We start from the raw sequence: 18506 nt of genomic DNA on the forward strand, positions 1-18506 counted from the left end.
TGGCCAAAATATGTGACGCCATCCAAATATGTGATATCCCAGCAAGCACACACAAAATGAATGATGCTATAGGTACACTCTGGTCTTAGGATCCATCCCCTTTCCTAGATTTAAGGGAGTAGATTCCATCCCTATAGGACAGGGGCTTGTCATTTCCTTCTGAAAGGAGGGGAAGGAAATGCTTGCAACAAGATTCAAAGGAACCCCCATTCTCCAAGAGGTCCATCTTCTTCAGCTAAGTGCAAAGTGTTCAGCACACAGAGAGGTAACGGGGAAGGTATTAAGCTCTCTCCCCAATCCAGTCAGTGGTCCAAGGAATGAGTACCTGGGAATAAACAATGCCTCCTAAAGTGTGGGGTTGCAGATCTAGGCAGAATCTGGCAGGTCAGCCACAAGGCTCCTGAGCCAGAGGAGGTGGTGGGGTAGACTGGGATGCTAGGAATTCACTCTAAGGAATGATGGGGAGATGGTTGGTGATGGACCAGCCTTACTATGGCCCTGCCCTGCTATGGTCACTGGATGCCAAAAATAATGGAAGATTCCTAGCACAGGTTTTTTTTAAAGTTTATTATTATTATTCTTAAGTAGTTTCTACACTCAATGTGGGGCTCAAACTCATGACCCTAAGATCAAGAGTCACACCCTCAAAAAAAAAAAAAAAAAAAAGTCACGTCCTCTTCCGGCTGGGCCAGCCAGCTACCCCTAGAATGAGGGTTTCTAATCATAAGGGGAGGAAAAGACATGCAATGAAGGGACGAAAGAACTCAGGGCCAGACCCAGGAGGAAGCTGTCACTGGGCTAAGCAGCTAGAACTAGGGAAGCAGGTTATATAAGAAGTAACTTAGATGCAAAGTTTTACTATGCAGACCCTCTTCCCCAAGAACTCTTCTTCAGGAACCCCTCCAACCTCCCAGGGATCTCAGTTCTCTGAGTTCATGGATTTACTTCCTCAACTCCTCTGCTGACCACTTGATCCTGTCCTGCCAGACATTGCTTCACAATTTAGTTTCACGAGTCTCCCTAGTTAGTTCCACTATTCTTCCTTCCACTTGTTACTTAGATCTCTAGCAGTTACTTCATTCTCTCCCATACTTTAATTGGTTGTTCATGTTTGCTTTTCCCACTCATTAAGAAGCTGCTTAGGAGTGGGGACTCTATTGGGATGCCTGGATGGCTCACTCAGCTAAATGTTTGACTTCTGCTCAGGTCATGATCTTAGGATCTTGGGAGTCTTATGTCAGGCTCCCCACTCAGCAGGGTGTCTGCTTGTCTCTCTTCCTCTCCCTCCTCCTCCTCCCCCTCCCCCTCCCACTGCTTATGCTCTCTCTCAAAAAAAAAAAAAAAAAATCTTAAAAAAGAAAAAAGAATGTGGACCCTGTCGAGGTGTCTGGGTGGCTCAGCCTGAGTCTTGGGTTTGACTCAGGTTATGATCTCAGGGTTGTAGGGTTGAGCCTCATGTCAGGCTCTGTGCTCAGGGTGGAGTCAGCTTGGGATTCTCTTCCTCTCCTCCCTTAAAATAAGATGAATAAATAAAATCTTAAAAAAAAAAAAAAGGGTGAGGACCCTGCCTTTCAAAGATGAAAGATTCATCTCTCTTCCCTCATATTTAACCAAGGTGCTTTAATATGCTAAAGCAGATTCTTTGTGTGTGTGGGGGGAGTACATTTATATCACTTTGTGTCCCCCAGTACTTAAAGAGTTTCACACAAATATAGTAGGGATTAGTAAATTCTTTGTAATTTTAAGAAGTCTAACAAAATATTCCATTATACATGCCAACACGAAGAGTTTCTATATTGCTTGCATTTTGAAAACTCATGCCATCTCAATGGAATGGGGCTTGCTTTCAGCTAACAACTTTTGATACACTGATAGGGGAGAGGCAGGAAAAAAAGGAAAAAGTAACTCAACTGCCTGGAAAGAGCCATAGATAGGATCTTACAAGTGTTGTTGCCCCAGACTATCCAAAGCTGTCTCATGGACTTCTTTGGCACTGTAAAACATTTTTGGGATGGGCTTTGACAGGCAATGCAACTGAACAATAGATTGGCCTTGCTCACAGGGCCTCCTTGTAGGAGACACACACCTCAGATGTTGTCTACTCAACCCAAGAAACCATCAGAAGCCACTGACAACTCATCTGATCCATGAGTTCTAGGACCAGCGTTAGCATTTAGGCAAATGCTTCCAATTTTTACCAGGAAAGGCACAAAATTTCAAGTGTGGTCAAGTCCTGTGTTTGTTTCTCCTAATTAGTCTGATAATCAACTGGGCATTTATCATCACGGGAACAAAAATACTGAGATTATAATGCAAGTTCCCCAATAACCATGTTCTGATGATAACATGGATATTGGATGAGGAATCCCTAGTGTGTTGTCTTTGAACAAGTCCCCTCCGAACCCTGTTCCAGTGGGGGTTGTCGGGGGGTGGCTAATGATCTCTGGAGAAGAGTCAGAGGTTCCCAATGCTGGGTCAGGAAGGAAGATTTCTTAGGATTGAACAACTAATAAAAAAGGAAACAGATACACTGTCCCTCGAACCTCCAGGGAGTCTCAGCCTGCTCCTGATCAACAAGATTACTGAATGCTGCCTCCTCTGAGGCTCCCATAAGCTCCTCCTTTCCACCTGCTCCTAGAGTCTCACTTCCCCTACTTGGGAGGCCCTTCCACTCTTGCCACCTACTGAAACCTTTGGAGATAATTACTCACCTCCCCTGGTCACAACTAATTTCTCTCTCCATGTGCTCCTATGGCCATTTATCTCTCTTTAAGACCCAGACTCATAGTGTGGGATGGTGCCTTGTAGACAGATAGCTCTGTGTCCTTAGCCCCACGGGGTTACTGTGTGGAATAGAAAACACTTGCCTCTAGGGAGTTCCCCGTCTAAGAGGCACAGATGCACGTGCGCATGCGCACACACGTGTCCACGAACACGGGTAAACAATACCGGTGCAATTATAGTTACTGAAAATCTGGTGGACCACTATCAAGCATGTTACTGGGGTTACTTTATAAAGTATACTTCATACATATATGGTTCTTGTTGCTAATTAGAGCTGCCTTCAAGTAGAAGGGATATTTCACACCTGGTTTGAGAGACAGGAGAGAAGCTGAACTGTGATTTTCAAGGACACAGGTGCCACAAGCCAAAAGCACGGTGACCGAGATGAGGAACCCGGAGTGGGGGGAGCTCCTCAGGGCAACAGGAAGAAGCCACGTGTGGGGCGGAGGAGCCTGCTTTCCTCAGCTGTTTCCAACGCGCCACAGCCTCGCCTCCTGGGTTTGGGAGCTTGGCACCTTGCACTGATCCAGGACCTAGGAAAGTCGAGAACGCGGTGAAACCCAAGACCTGAGGGCACTGCCAGCCCCTGCGGTGGGGAAGCGCCCCGCGGGGTTGCCCGGCAACTGCTGCCACTGCGGGGGCGGAAGGCGGTGGGATGATGGAGGCAAAGTACCTGAATCAAGGACAAGAAAAACATGGAGTGGGAGGAGTGGGAGGGACTTTTCAAGTGCCTAGGCTCCAGGATTTACATCGGCTTCCGAGCCGTAGCTGCGTTCCCGGGAACCAGGCTGCGTCTACCTCGGCTTCCGACTACGTTGGCGACAGGTTTTCTCCCGGGGAGCGGGAGCTGCTCCTTATCCTCGTCCCTCCTGCCGTACCCCCGGCCTCCCGGAGCCATCTTCCCGGCTCCCGAGGGACCCCGGGGGAAACGCGGGATCCTGGCCCTTTAAACGGGACCTCCCGCGGCCGGCGTCCTAAAACTGACGTGGAACCTGGAGTAAGCGGCGTCAGACACGTGGGAAAAGGAGGTGTTCATCTTGGAACCGGGCAGGGAGTTTTTTCCGCTTTCGGCTATACACTTTTAACACGGTGTTAGCAAAGTGTCCGTTTTGGTTGGTCTGTCTTTGTTTTCCCAACACCCTCGTGGTGAGGACGCTCGAGGGAAGGACGCGGTTTAAAGTAACACTTACATCCCTCGCTCTGCCTGCCCGTACTAAAAATGGCCGCCGCCGGCTTCAAAACGCCGGTGGCTCTGCGAACAAAATCCGGGAGGAAACAGTGAGGAGGCAAGTGCGGCGGGGGACAGCCGAGGGTGCGCGCTGGAGGCTCGCGGGAGTCCTGGGGGCGCCTCAATTCAGAGTTGGGTTTTGCTCAGGCCGCTGTGGGAGGATCCAGCCTGTGCCGAGCGGCTGCTCCTCCCCGCGGGGGGCTCCGGGCTACCGCCCAGCTCGCCCATTAGCCGAGGCGGCGGCAGAGCGGGGCCCCTGGCTGGTCATCATGTGGGCCTTCCCGGAGTTGCCGATGCCGCTGCTGGTGAATTTGGTCGGCTCGCTGCTGGGATTTGTGGCCACGGTCACCCTCATCCCCGCCTTCCGTGGCCACTTCATCGCCGCGCACCTCTGTGGCCAGGACCTCAACAAAACCGGCCGGCAGCAGATGTGAGCGGTGGCACCCGGGTCCGGGGAGGGGGCCGGCAGGGCAAGGGCGGGACCTGGGGTGCCTGACCCCGCGGACACGCAGCGCTAACCCCGCAGACAGCTGCGGGCTCTGGGAGACGAAGGGCAGCGCTGGCCAACTCTGGGAAGGGATGTTGCAGTACAGGGGACCCTCGGGTGTATCAGGGACTCCAGCGCTGGTGCCCTTCCACCCCCCTTCCCCGTAGATCGCTGTAATGCTTGCTCTAGTGAGTGACCACGCCCCCTCTCCTCTCCCCCGCCCCCTCCCTTTGCTGCTGGGCCACAGCCCAGAGTCCCAGGGAGTGATCAGCGGTGCTGTTTTCCTTATCATCCTCTTCTGCTTCATCCCTTTCCCCTTCCTGAACTGTTTTATGGAGGAGCAGTGTAAAGCCTTCCCCCATCACGAAGTAAGTGGGTGAGTTGGGGGCGGTTGCTTGGGGCTGGGGCCTGGGAGCTACCTGGGAGAGTTGTGGTTATTAGGGTTTGGGTGGAGGGGCTGAGGAAGGAGCGAAGAGACGGGTGTTTTTGCAAGATGATGTGGGCATAGGCTTGAGCGGTGACCTGCCCGAGCCTCCCCCAGTTCGTGGCCCTGATAGGTGCGCTCCTTGCCATCTGCTGCATGATTTTCCTGGGCTTTGCGGACGATGTACTGAATCTGCGCTGGCGCCACAAGCTGCTGCTGCCTACAGCTGCCTCGCTACCTCTTCTTATGGTCTATTTCACCAACTTTGGCAACACGACCATTGTGGTGCCCAAGCCTTTCCGGCCGATTCTTGGCCTGCATCTGGACTTGGGTGAGTAGCCCTGTGACTGACGTCCCTGTGGCCCTTACTTTGGGGCACCCTTACCCTGGGAGATAATCTAGCAGAGCATCATTCCTGGTGCTCCAGATCCTCTTCCAAGTGTCCCCATCTTGTTCCTGTGTCTTCTCAGATCCGTTCTGTTGGTCCTTCGTCCAATCCTCTGTCCTCACCACTTTTCTCAGAAGAATATTCTTAAGTCCTCATTTCTATGGATGGCACACTTCTTACTCTCTTCTTCCCCCAGGGATCCTGTATTATGTTTACATGGGGCTGCTGGCAGTGTTCTGTACCAATGCCATCAATATCCTAGCAGGAATTAATGGCCTAGAGGCAGGCCAGTCGCTAGTTATTTCTGCTTCCATCATCGTCTTCAATCTGGTGGAGCTGGAAGGTAGGTGAGAGTGGGAGTCTGAGTATTAAGGAAACTGCCTGATACCTGGCTTTGGGGAATTCAGGAAAAAATAAAAGCAATATATTAAGATTAAATGTAAAGAAAAACAGCTCTGTCATTGACAGCTGAATTGGCACTAATAGGTAGGCCATGGTCTTCTGCTGAACATAAACAATTTCACAGAACTTCACAATCAGACGAGGTCACTCTATGTCCATGATAGAGTAAAGCAAACCCAGATTCCTCCATAAACATGTCTGAGTATAGCCAGAACTGCATTTTGTGCATCCCACAAAAATGACTAGGATCTCCCTCTTCTGGCTAAGGTGAGCAATTGCTTCCTTCTGATAACTTGGTTCTACTTAGAGAAAACTAAGATGCTCATAGAATTACTTCCACTGACAGCACCCAGTCTTGGGCAAAACTTTGCCTCCTTCCTTTCTCCCCCAAATTACTCAAAACAATCCTATAACACATCTTCCTAATACTTCCCTACTGAGGCATCCCCTGGTTACCTATGGTGCGTGGTCTACAGTGTCTCTCTTGTTACACGTCAGTAAACCCAGCTTTGACTGCAGGTGTGTTTCTGGTGGTCTTTGGCTGATGGATATCAGTGCTTATTAAAACAAAATACTCTTAAAGCATTTAAACTTTGTAATGTGGCAAGTGTTCTCATGAACCATATTTTACAGTTGAGGAAACAGAGGGCGAGAGAATTTAAGTGTGTCATGATCAAGGTCACACAGTTAGAAAGTAAAGCTAGTATTCAAACCTGGGCTGAATGATCTAAACCAAATTGAAGACAGCAACTTGTATTAGGAAGGGTTCATGAATGAGGTGGAATATTAGGAATTGCCTGAGTGACACAAAAGAAGTAGTGAGTTCTGGAATGGGACTTGGAAGAGGTGGAAAGTACAGCTGGGGACAGAACTTGAGACAGAAATAGGACCCAGTTATGCAGGGGGAAGTACCTTATCAACTCATCCTTCTTTCTTTTTCTTCTTCCCCTGCTTCCAAAGGTGATTATCGGGATGATCACGTCTTTTCCCTCTACTTTATGATACCCTTTTTTTTCACCACCTTGGGATTGCTCTACCATAACTGGTAAGTGGGCCATGTGAACATGTAGCAAGTATGGTCCTGTTGGTCCTGACCCAACTCCTGTTGGAGAGGCTAAGCCTGCGCACACCTGTATTGAGTGTTTTCTGGATGCCTAGTTGGTAATATTCTTCAATTACTCTCTACCCAGTTGCAGTTAGAGACAAGTGCTGTGGAGCCCCCAAGAAGAGATGAATTCAGGGCTTTGGGTTCTGGAGGCTTGTTGGAAGATCTGGAGTTTCCTCCGGGCCAGGACTAGAGTCAGGGCTAGTCCAGGGTTCAGGGCGTGTAATATGAGAGAAAAGACTGATAGTGCCTCCTGCCACTGGCTCAGATCCTCTCCCCCACACAGGTACCCATCACAGGTGTTTGTGGGAGATACCTTCTGTTACTTTGCTGGCATGACCTTTGCCGTGGTGGGCATCTTGGGACACTTCAGCAAGACCATGCTACTCTTCTTCATGCCCCAGGTGTTCAACTTCCTCTACTCACTGCCTCAGCTCCTGCATATCATACCCTGCCCTCGCCACCGCATTCCCAGGTAGCCACTTTGGGGCTTAAAAGGGACATCTTAGCTTTTTCACTTGGGATGCATAAAGCCAGCCTTCTGCATCTGCTGTGTAAGGGGAATGGGCCCAAAGGAGGGCTCTTTCCGTGCAATTAGCCCTTATAAATGACAGAGCACATTCACCCACATAATCTGATCAGCTCTGATCACACAGTGGTAAGCAGAGCCGGAAACAGATCTTCAGGTTGTCTGATTCCACTTTCGGTACTCTTCCTATTAATTGACCGCAGTGTGGAGAGTTCTTGGAGTAGTGGCCCAGTCACATAAAGCTCTCTTCCCCCTGCAGACTCAATACCAAGACAGGCAAACTGGAGATGAGCTATTCCAAGTTCAAGACCAAGAGCCTCTCTTTCTTGGGCAACTTTATTCTAAAGGTAACAGGGTAACGAGGTAAGGCTCTAGGCCACCATCCGGAATTCAGGGCCTGGGGACCCTCGGCTTGCATCAGATCCAAGGGGAGCCTGGAAGCATGAAGCAGATCCCCCATTGCTGAAGCAGAGTTGAAGTTCTCTCCACCTCTGGCCCCTCCAGGTAGCAGCGAGCCTGCAGCTAGTGACAGTGCACCAGAGTGAGAATGAGGATGGTGCCTTCACGGAGTGTAACAACATGACGCTCCTCAACTTGCTCCTTAAGGTTCTCGGGCCCATGCATGAGAGAAACCTGACTCTGCTCCTGCTGCTGCTCCAGGTGTGGTCAGGGAAGGGCTTTGCTGGCTCTGGTCTCCCTTTCTCCATGGCTCTGACTCTGGTGTGTTTCTTTCTCCTCACAGATCCTTGGCAGTGCTGTCACCTTCTCCATCCGGTACCAGCTTGTCCGGCTCTTCTACGATGTCTGAGTCCCCCAATCCTTGCCCTTCACTGCATAGTCTGCAGGGTTCCTGACTCAGGCCTGCCTCTTTCTGGGCCAGGCACGCTTCCGGGCCCAGGCCTCTCTCACCTCTTACTTTTCTCCAGATTTTGTACTTAGCGATTCCGTTCCGCTGTGATCGACATCCTGGGCCTGTCTTGCCCTGTACTGACTGTTGATTGGACTTTGCCTGTGGCTTTCTTCAACTTGCTGCTCTCCCTCTCTATCCCATCCCTGCGGCCTCCCAAAGTGGGATACTGTGCTTTTTATGCAGTTATCCACCACTCGGACTCTCGAGGAATATGTTGGGCCTGGGGATAGAACCCTGGCTGGGGAGAGGGACACAGGCTCGAAGATCACTTGATTATTTGACCATAAATTAAGTATTCTGATTCGTAAGAGCAGATTGGGGGGCCAGGTGCTCCCAGTGGTGACAATAAAGTGTTGTCTTTTTCTTGGTGTTCCTGTAAGTATATTTTGGGCATTTTAGGGTAGATCGGGAGGATTGGTGGAGGTACCTCCTCCAAGAGGATGCCTATCCCTCTGCCCATCTTTTTTCTTTCAGCACAGTGGGCTCCTTGTAACAAGAAGTCAACAGAAAGAACAGACCAAATAGAACATGTTGAATAAGCCCTGAAATCCTCATACTTCAGGTGGCAGGGAGAGCCCTAAGATTGGACTTGCCTGTTCTCTGGTGCCGAACAGAAGTTTTTAGGGGGAGCAGCGGGAGGGGTTCCCATTTCTTCCCTCTCTCATTTCCCTCTGCAGGATGGGAGGAGGGAGAAAGGAGAGAAGAATGACCAGACCAGGAAGGGAAGGGAGTGGTGTCGACCCCGTTCCTTTAAAAATCCCGGGCCCGCACCGGTTTCCCAGAGGCCCTCGAGGTGGCCCAGACTCCACCCTCTTTGCCTTCCGGTTCTGGGCTCCAGCTGTAGCGTTTAAATCTGGCGCCCTTCGCAAGGATTGGCTACATCGGGGAGGGGTTGGCCGGCTGCGTGCTACCACTCCTCCTCGCCTTTTTCCCCGGGCAAAAGGTTTTCAAATCGGACCAATCGGCGGGCGCGCTGCCTCGGCCGTGGCGCGTCACTGAAGGGTTAACTGCAACCAACCGGAGGCGGGTACCCGAGGAGAGAGCCAATCAGGAGGGCGCGGAGGTGTGCCCTGGGGGCTTATAAGGCCGGCCCCTGGGCGCGCGCGGCAGCAGTTGGACTGCGGCGGGCGGCTGTTCGTTGCCCCCTTCGAGGCGTCCCTCTTCACAGCTCTTCTACCTCGCGCAGCATGTCGGGCCGCGGCAAGACCGGCGGCAAGGCCCGCGCCAAGGCCAAGTCGCGCTCGTCGCGCGCCGGCCTCCAGTTCCCCGTGGGCCGCGTGCACCGGCTGCTGCGGAAGGGCCACTACGCCGAGCGGGTGGGCGCCGGCGCGCCGGTGTACCTGGCGGCCGTGCTCGAGTACCTGACGGCCGAGATCCTGGAGCTGGCGGGCAACGCGGCCCGCGACAACAAGAAGACGCGCATCATCCCCCGCCACCTGCAGCTGGCCATCCGCAACGACGAGGAGCTCAACAAGCTGCTGGGCGGCGTGACGATCGCGCAGGGAGGCGTCCTGCCCAACATCCAGGCCGTGCTGCTGCCCAAGAAGACCAGCGCCACCGTGGGGCCGAAGGCGCCTGCGGGCGGCAAGAAGGCCACGCAGGCCTCTCAGGAGTACTGAGGGGCGCCCGCGCCGCAGCCGGCCCCCATGCCACCACAAAGGCCCTTTTAAGGGCCACCACCGCCCTCACGGAAAGAGCTGAGCCACGTCGGGCTCGGGGCGGGCGGCCGCGGCGCTCGGCTCCCCCCCGCCGCGTCGTCACCGCCGCCGCCGCCGCCCGGCCCGCCCCTCCCCCGCGCGGGCTCGCCTGCCCTCGCTCCCGCCGCCTCCCGGCCGGAGGGCCGCCCGCTCGCCCGGCGCAGGGGCCCGGAGGGGGCCGGGGGCGCGCCGCTGCCCGCCGCGGCGCCAGTGACTCAGCCGCCCGGGCCGCGCTGAGGGCCGCGGGGAGGGCCGCGGGGAGGCCGCGGCGCCGCCTGGAAGAGCCGCTCGGCGCGCTGACGCAGGGCTGAGGTACGCGCCGGGGCCGGGCCGGGCCGGGCCGGGACTCTCCGGACGCCGCGGTGCGGGGACGACCCGTCACTGTCCGCCCTGCCGCCCCCTCGGCTCGGGCCGAACGCGTCCGCGGGGACCTGCCACCAGGGGGGGAGGGGCGGTGCGCCCCGCGGGCCCCGGGACTGCAGGAGGCGCGCGCCCGCGAACCCCGCCGCCCGGCCCGCTCTTTCCGGCGACCGCTCCGCGGGCCGCGCACCTCCGTACCAGCACCGGCCCGACCGTCCCCATCTGCACTGAGCCTCCGACAGCTTCGGAACTGGAATTTTGCAGCTATCCCCATCCAAGACTAGGACCCTACAGATTGAGGAGTTTCAGATGGACTAATTTTGTTTATTAAAGGATTGTTTTTTTAAAAACGCGGTGTCTGTTGTCATTCTGTACGAGCTGTAACACCCACGACTCTGTAGGCGGGAGGTGTACTGAGGGAGTGGGGGTCAGGGGGACTCGGACCGATGGCCCGCCTGTGGGGCATACACACGGGCTAGCTGGGCAGGGACAAGTCCTAGGCTTCTCCCCCACTTAACTGGGAGGCCATTTGTTGTTGGAAATGAGAACGGCTGTGGCAGGAACAAAGAATGTTCCAGGAGAACTTTGCACAGAGGTCCCAGCCTCGGAAGTAGAGAGCACAAGGTTTTGTGTCCTCTTTCCTGCAACCCCACCAAAAACAAAGTCACCTTCAGAGCTGGTTTATTAGTTGAGTTGGTTACATTCAAAGGCCGTGGCTTGAACTTTCTCTAAAGAGATGAAACCTCCGCCTACTGCGGCAGCAAGGCACTCTTCACAGCCTCAAGGTGAGGCAAGTCTCTGACCTTGCAGTTCAACTCCCTGGGGTGATCACCTCAGTCAGCAGTGAGGATGGGGCACTGAGGGCTGGGAGGTAGGCACTGGACAATAGCCACCCAGACACCGGTGCCCCACAGAGCAGTTAGTGGGCATCATTAAGCTGCCGTGCAACATCCAGTATGTTCTTGGCTCCTTTGTTCAGCAGCAAACTGGCCAGGCTGATGCCCAGGTTCTCAGCAGCCAGCTGGGCTTCTCGTGGAATGTTCCGGGCAGTGATCCCCACCAGCTGCGGATCATCCTCGGGGCCATCTTCATGCTAGGTGAGGGAAGGAGGTGGGACTGGGTGAGCACCAAAGAGGTAACATGCGGGTTTGTTCCTCATTCCCTCACCCTCCAGCTTTGGCACCTGGGCTGTGATGTGGATGGTGGCCTGCATGGTCTCTTGCATGCTATCTGAGCCGTCTAGACTCCAGACTCCTCCAGTCAGGTACAGCTGGCAAAGAAAACAGTTACCTTGGCATATTCTGAAAGAGCTGCTTAGATGAAAACCCAGGCTCTTGTGGGCAAGGCGAGATGCACAGGGACACATGTCACCGTGCTCCCTTGCCTACCCTCCCACCCATCTTCCCCTGCTTACTTGCCCATCCTTCATAGCTGTATGCACTGCCACTGGCACACTGCAGCCTCCCTCCTGCAATGAGAAGTTCTCCCTGTGACCCACAGACTCTTAACACCCTCTGTCCCTCAGACACAGGGACCTCTGAAGATACAACACACAGAGGCAGGGGCCCAGACCTGAGTGGGTCCTGTCCATACACTCAAGAATGAGTTACCACTGAATAAAGAGCATTAATATGAGAAATCTCCCAACTCAAGTCCCCACCCCTCCACAGGTGAAACATGGCCGGTACCAGGTGCCTAAGGAAGGCTCGCTCAGCAATGCAGCGAAGCAGAGTCTCCGGATCATGCAACACGCCCACCAGGTCCAGCATGTCCTGGTCCTTGGCTCGGACTTCCACGCCCAGGGCCCCCTGATGGAAAAACAGACTAAGACATCAGGCCTAATCTTTCCCCAACCAATGGAGGTGAGAATGGGAACCAGCCCACTTCCACGGGCTCCCCAGGGTCCCTTTTAGCCCAGAAGCCCCCCAAGGCCTGCCCCTCCCTAGAAATGTTTATGCCAGGGGGAACCTTTGCAGCTCAGGTCATGAATGTGTAGTCCTGGGATCTGGCCCTGAATCGGGCTCCCTGCTCAGCAGGGCACCTGCTCATCCCTCTCTTTCTACTCCTCCCCCCCGTGCTCATGCACTGTCTCCTTCTCTCTCTCAAATAATATCTTAAAAAGAAAGAAAGAATGTTTATGCTGGGAGAAGCAGATGCAAAAGGTTATGGGACCAGCTTTTTGGCTGAATAAAAGAAAGGGCACATCAACACATGGCTTCCCTGGTCCAACATACCTGACCCACAGCATACATGCATTCCTCTGGGTGCAGGATCTGCAGGGGAACAGAACAGGCAGTCAGAGGGAGGAGATGGCGGTGCCTAAAAGCAGACAGTAGAGTAGTGAGGGGGGCTTCCCTTTCATAGAGAGCCTGGGTAGGCAAAACTGGGAGCCTGGCCTTTGATCCCCAATCTTCCCAGCCTGGAATCCATTTCCAGCTTTTACGGTTAGAGGCAGGGTGTTCAGAGGAAGAATATAGCCAGGGAAAGCAGGAGGATTACGGGGGACGGGACAGGGACAGCTCCTACCTGCCCCACTCGGTGCTGCCAGCCCATGCGCTGCAGACCAGCCGCAGCCAGGATGATGGCACTGAACTCCTGCAGCTCATCCAGCTTCCGGAGCCGGGTGTTGAGATTTCCCCGCTGCAGAGAGATGCTAAGGACTCCAAGCACTGGGCAGTCTGGTGCCTCGCTCCCCCTGCCTGAGTCTTTCTGTATCTAACGTCTCCCCTTTGGTCGTCCACTTGACCGTAACAGCTAACATTTACTTAATTACTAACACCAGACACGGATCAAAAGTGCTTTATGTACTCCTGCTTAATTTTCATAACCCAGTGAGGTAGGTATTATAATTATTTCCATTTTACAGATGAGGAAAATGACGGAAAGGTTAACCAACTTGCCCAAGATTACAAGACCTCTGAGAAGCATTCTCTGACCCTCAAGTCTGTGCTTAGAGATGTTCCAGCTAGAAGTGTCCAGAGAATTGCCTACTTTGTGCATGGGAGAGCTTAACACTGTACTGTTTTGAAAATTAGTTTCATAAAACATTCGATACATTTAGAATATCAAAGTACAGTGGGATATGAAATGAAAGATGGAAACAGGGATCCCTGGGTGGCGCAGCGGTTTGGCGCCTGCCTTTGGCCCGGGGCGTGATCCTGGAGACCCAGGATCGAGTCCCACATCGGGCTCCCTGCATGGAGCCTGCTTCTCCCTCTGCCTATGTCTCTGCCTCTCTCTCTCTCTCTGTGACTATCATAAATAATAAAATAAAAAAAATTAAAAAAAAAAAAAGAAAATGAGTTTAAAAAAAAAAAAAAAAGATGGAAACACTCTCCACCTTCCCCTTCCCAAGGAATCACTGGTTAGTATCACTTTGTATTATCAATGGCCATTTGTCTCCAGAACTGAAATGTAAAGCCCTATAATCAAGGACAACATTGGTTTCGCTCACCATTTTCCCTAGTGCCAGGCACTGGCCTGGGGCTAAGAAAATATGAAAGGATTATGGATGGATGGGTGGGTAGATGGATGAACAGGGTGGGCAGTGGAGGACAGACATTCCATTGGCCCCTGTCCACTTCCTCTGGAAGCTCCTTTCACTCTCATGACTCCCAGGGCCCTCTTACCCTGCCTTCCTCTTTGGCTATCCCCCCGCCCACCTCAAAAAGGATACAATGCTCCTGAACTCTAGGTGCGGGAACTTTCTCTGCAGCTGAGCTGCTCTCCGCAGGGAGCTGGTTCCCACCACGCTGCTCAGAGATAGGGTTTAAAATGAGATTTAACCTGAGATATCCCCCTCCCCCTCTTCCTCCCAGCCCTCCACTTTCTGTGCATGTCCCACCACTCACCTCTTCTCTGGCAAGGTTTCTAGAGTTTTCCCAACAAATTTTGGGTGAAAGACAACAGCATCATAGGGGTTCTCCCGCCTGGAGACAGACAGTCACAGAATGAGGACAAAATCTCAGTGCAGGTCACTTCCAGGCTCTCTCAATAACCAACTAACTGGCATGTTCTCAGTTTTCTGCCATGCCCAACACTCCTCAGAGCCAGGAGACAGCCCTTGAGGCAGAGGGCAGAGGCCCAAAGGGGAAAAGCAAAGGCTAACGTGATGCCTCCCCCTGCCCAGGCCCCAACCCGCCCGGTTCTTACTTGCAGATGGCTCCGATGGTGAAGCCAGGAGGAAGCACTGTGGGCAGGTCCTTCAGAGAGTGAACAACCAGGTCGACTCTAGAGAGACAGGAGAGGGAGGCAAGGAGAAGGGACCCGGCAGCAGGCCCCCAGCCCTCCTCCACTCCAGTGTGTGCTTGGAGCAGATCAGGAAGCAGGCCTGTCCGAGACCTCAGGACCCTGAGCCAGGGCCCCGCCCCGCCTCACCCTCTCCTCTGTGCCCCTCCGGGAGCCAATCCTGCATTCCGGGCAGCCAGATGGCTCAGAACCAGGACACCCTCTTTTTCTGAGGCCTCAGAAACCCACACATAAGCCTCCCTCTAGCCTACCCAAAGGCTGAAGTCCCACAGTCTAGCTGATATCGGGTCTGATATGCACAGGAATCCTAGCACGAGACTGAGCAAGAACTGTCCTTCACTTACTCGTTCTTCTCCAGCGCGTGTTCCAGCTCCTTGGTAAACAGGCTCTTTTCTCCAATCTGCCAGTCAAAAAAGAGGCTCAGAGTGAATCTCTTGGGGGAAGGAAAGAGGAGGGAAGAGAAAGGAGTGGGGGGAACATGTTACCTTAGAGAGTGCAGTGTCAAGAATCTTGTCCCCCGTGGTCGACATAGCAACTGAGGAGAGAACCAATCACGTGCTCACTGATGCCCATTTCCTGAGCTCCTACTGAGCTCGTACTGTGTTAAGAGTCCTAGTGAATACAGAGGCACATACACCACAATTCCTGCCCTCTGAGAATGTCACGATCTAGCAGGAAGACTAGACACATTGATAAAAAAGACCCAATGCAGAAGATAGTAAATGCCAGGCTAGCCCAGGGAGTCAGAGCTGGAAATATTCAGAGGAAATGGCCCTCCAACCTGGGGACAGCCAAGAATTCTCGGAGGCAATGGGACAAAGCTTTGGGCCTAGGGAAAGCCAGAAATGCTGTGTTTGCCCCTCTGGGGCAGGGGAGGGGAGGAGGCCTTCCCATTAGCTTCCACTCCTGTCCAGAAAACTCACCAATTTCAAACTGTAGGCCTGGGTACAAGGCTTTCAGCATTGCCACCACACTGTCTGTCTGTATGCGAGCCAGCTGGGGGCAAAAATCCCAATTAGTTCTGTCCTTCTGTGGCACTGTCCTAAGCTCATACCCTCTAGGATTAGGGATATACAGAAGGAATTGGAATTAAGAGGGGGGGTTTGAATACCCACCTAGGAAGGAGAGGGGTGTGGCCTGGGAGCCCTCTGTACCCCAACAACTTGCCCAGCTTCTCTCTCCACAGAATGCAATATGCCATCCTTCATGGGATTAACACTCAGCCACCCCATTTTCTCCTCCTGAGATCCTGGGAACTAACTCTCTGGGCTCCATAACCTGTAATACTGTGAGCACAGAACCCTTCCACCAAACTTCCTCCACCCGGGTAACCATACTCACCTGGCTCTTTCGGGTACCCACACGAATCACTCTCATCTTTGGGCCGTTTCCTTCCTGCAGAAAAAAAATCCCCAAGTCACAGTCCCCTCTGTTCCTCGTATTCCTCAACCAACACCTTGTCCAAAAACCAGAATCAATGTCTTGGAAGAAAAGAACCCCAGGCCCCGGCCTGTGGCCAGCTGAGCCTCAGTGTGAGGCGATCCTCTCAGACTGGTCCCTTTACTTCCTCAATACCTTCTGCCGTCCTCACAGATTCCGAGAAACAGAGACCTGAGGGAAGTGACAGCAGGACCCTGTGCTGCTGCTGCTGCTGTAATAACCGGACACTGAGCCCGGAGGCCCATCCTGGCTAAGGCTGTGGGACTGCTGCGCATAGCCAGGTGGGCGAAGAGATAAGGCCCATCAGCCTGGCCACAGGGAGGGTGGGTCCTACAGCAGACAGGGGCAGGGCAGCTAGGGCCATAAGGCAATGTGCGCTGAGTCAGTGAGGAGAAGTTCAGTGTTCACAATATAGCAGGTACTGGTGCGTTGCCACCTTGATGCCAACAGCTATCCCACAGCTGCCACACCGTGGATCCCCTAATCTGGTTGGAATGCATAAAGGACTGGGGTCAACAGATCTTACGTAGAGTCCTGCTCAGCTTCCTGGCTCGATGGCCTTGAGCATATCATCTCATCACTATTTGTTCCTCTATAAAATGAAGAGGTTTGGATTCTAGTATCTTCTCCTTCTGATGTTCTATGAAAATAAAAGGCTAAGCTGCCTGATGTCCATGCACCTGGAGTGCTGCCTCTGGTCTCTCCAACCAGAAATATTGGGACGTCAGTGACCAACCTAGGAACTCAAAGGGACACACCTCTTCCTCCTGCCAGAGTACCTTACAAAGGTGTTCGGTGCCAAGTACGTAGAACTGGGTTCTTCAATCTGAGGTCCTGTTTCTTTCTGGATCAGAGAGTAACCACTTTATGTAATGTCAACTTTCCCTATTCTGAGATCTTCATCCTGTGGAGTTGTTTTCCAGGCAAGCTTCTGGGCCCTCTGTTGTTGGGAGGACGTGACAGCTGGCTGCTCCTGGACCCTAATCTACTGTGTTGCTATCAGTTCTCCCACAAATAAACTCTAAGGACTCGGAACAAATTAGGCTAGGCCTGAAATGCTAAACATGGCCACTAAAAATTCTGGGCCACTGGGAGCCCACAGAAAGGGATCTAAGGTCCCAGAAACTGCTAGGTCCAAACAATCCTTTAATTGCATCAATTCTGCACAGCATATTTTATTCCATTAAAAAAATATTTATCGGGACACCTGGTTGGCTCAGTGGTTGAGCATCTATCTGCCTTCAGCTCAGATCGTGATCCCGGATTCCTGGGATGAAGTCCTGCAGCAGGCTGCCCACAGGGAGCCTGCTTCTCCCTCTGCCTATGTCTCTGCTTCTCTGTGTGTCTCTTGTGAATAAATAAATAAATTATTTAAAAATAAATTTACTGAACACGTACATGCTAGAACTATTGCTTTTAATCTTCATGACAACCTATCAGTCAGTGCGGGTATCTCTGGGACCATGTTACACAAGCAACCGAGGAGTAAAAGGACTTGCCCAGTCACACAGTTAATAATGGGAAAAGAGCTGGAGCCAGAATCCAGATTTTCCCACTCCCAGCCCAGTGCTCGAGAATGTCTGCAATGGCAAAGAATCCCTCTCCTCCCCAGCAGGTCGGGAGATAAGCAGCTGCCCCATCTCTTTCTTATCTCGGGCTGGCAGTGGCCTCCACCGGCTGTAGTTTGCATCGACACAAGCCCGGAGCTCCGGCAACGAACCGGGGTGAGGAAGGCTCGAGTAGGGCGCCCCACCCACCGGAGTAACCCAAAGGTGTGTCTCGGCTGGGAACCTTGAGAGGAGGCTAGGCCTGGGTGACCGCTAAAAGGGGAAAAGAAAAGGCACACTTTCCAAGATGTTTGTGTGCAGTTGGGACTTGGGGTTACGCTGTGCTCTCACGATCCAAAGTGGCACCTCCTCCCAAGGTGGCCGAATCCCGCCTCGGCCCTGTCTCGTGCGAAAGGGTCCCGGGCACCTGGGGTCGTGGAGACGAACTTTCCTGCGCGGGGTCGTTAAGTCTAGAGCGGCGGCTGCGGGGCACGGCGGAACCCCACCCAGATCCCCGCAGGGACGGGGCGATCGGCGCAGACTACCCCTCCGCTCCTGACCCCCCGCGCCCCTCTCACTCATTTCCCGGTCCTTCCTAAGGGCAACCCGGCTACTGGCCCTTTAAAGATCGTTTCGAGAGAAAAAAAAAAAAAGACAAGACGGACAGTGGCTCCGACCAATAGCAGAGCGAGGGTGGCAGAGGGAGCCAATCGCTGCGCCGCCAGCCCGGAGCGCCGAAGTTGCGAGAGTCGCGGGCTCGGTACTCACCGCCGCGGCGGCCGCGGTGCCGTTGCCCGACATGGCCGTGCTCGGGAGGGAGGTCCGGCGGGCGGCGCCCAGGGCTCCGGCAGCCGGGGGAGCCGGAGGGCCCGGCCGCCGGGCAGCGCCGTGCACGCGGGCCCGAGCTCCTCCTGCAGCCAGACTCGGGCCCTGCGTCACTTCCGGCGCCCGCCCTCC

General features: G+C 53.6%; 3 protein-coding genes across 4 annotated transcripts; 2 read left to right on the forward strand and 1 right to left on the reverse strand.

The window, feature by feature from the left end:
- Positions 1-3558: 3558 nt before the first annotated feature.
- DPAGT1 (dolichyl-phosphate N-acetylglucosaminephosphotransferase 1) lies at positions 3559-8620 on the forward strand. Its single transcript, XM_025465273.3, has 9 exons — positions 3559-4442; positions 4747-4867; positions 5041-5254; positions 5508-5654; positions 6674-6758; positions 7105-7293; positions 7607-7694; positions 7852-8007; positions 8090-8620. The coding sequence occupies exons 1-9, from the start codon at positions 4282-4284 to the stop codon at positions 8153-8155; spliced, it is 1227 nt and encodes a 408-aa protein (XP_025321058.3). The 5' UTR covers positions 3559-4281; the 3' UTR covers positions 8156-8620.
- Positions 8621-9336: 716 nt separating this feature from the next.
- Positions 9337-10664, forward strand: LOC112671218 (histone H2AX). Its single transcript, XM_025465281.3, has one exon. It carries the CDS (start codon positions 9445-9447, stop codon positions 9874-9876), a length of 432 nt encoding a protein of 143 aa, XP_025321066.1. The 5' UTR covers positions 9337-9444; the 3' UTR covers positions 9877-10664.
- A 314-nt stretch (positions 10665-10978) lies between these two features.
- On the reverse strand, positions 10979-18497 carry HMBS (hydroxymethylbilane synthase). 2 transcript variants are annotated; one of them, XM_025465274.3, is made up of 14 exons: positions 18318-18497; positions 15904-15957; positions 15486-15558; positions 15048-15097; positions 14907-14962; positions 14467-14544; positions 14166-14243; positions 13991-14066; positions 12841-12954; positions 12549-12587; positions 12003-12122; positions 11729-11782; positions 11498-11584; positions 10979-11407 (listed from the first exon to the last, which is right to left on the reverse strand). In XM_025465274.3, exons 1-14 carry the CDS (start codon positions 18348-18350, stop codon positions 11234-11236), a joined length of 1086 nt encoding a protein of 361 aa, XP_025321059.1. In that variant the 5' UTR covers positions 18351-18497; the 3' UTR covers positions 10979-11233. The 2 variants fall into 2 exon arrangements, with proteins under 2 accessions (XP_025321059.1, XP_048965845.1); XM_049109888.1 differs by lacking the exon at positions 12003-12122.
- Positions 18498-18506: the final 9 nt, after the last annotated feature.

This window comes from Canis lupus, chromosome 5, assembly GCF_003254725.2.
Source record: "Canis lupus dingo isolate Sandy chromosome 5, ASM325472v2, whole genome shotgun sequence".
NCBI lineage: Eukaryota > Metazoa > Chordata > Mammalia > Carnivora > Canidae > Canis > Canis lupus.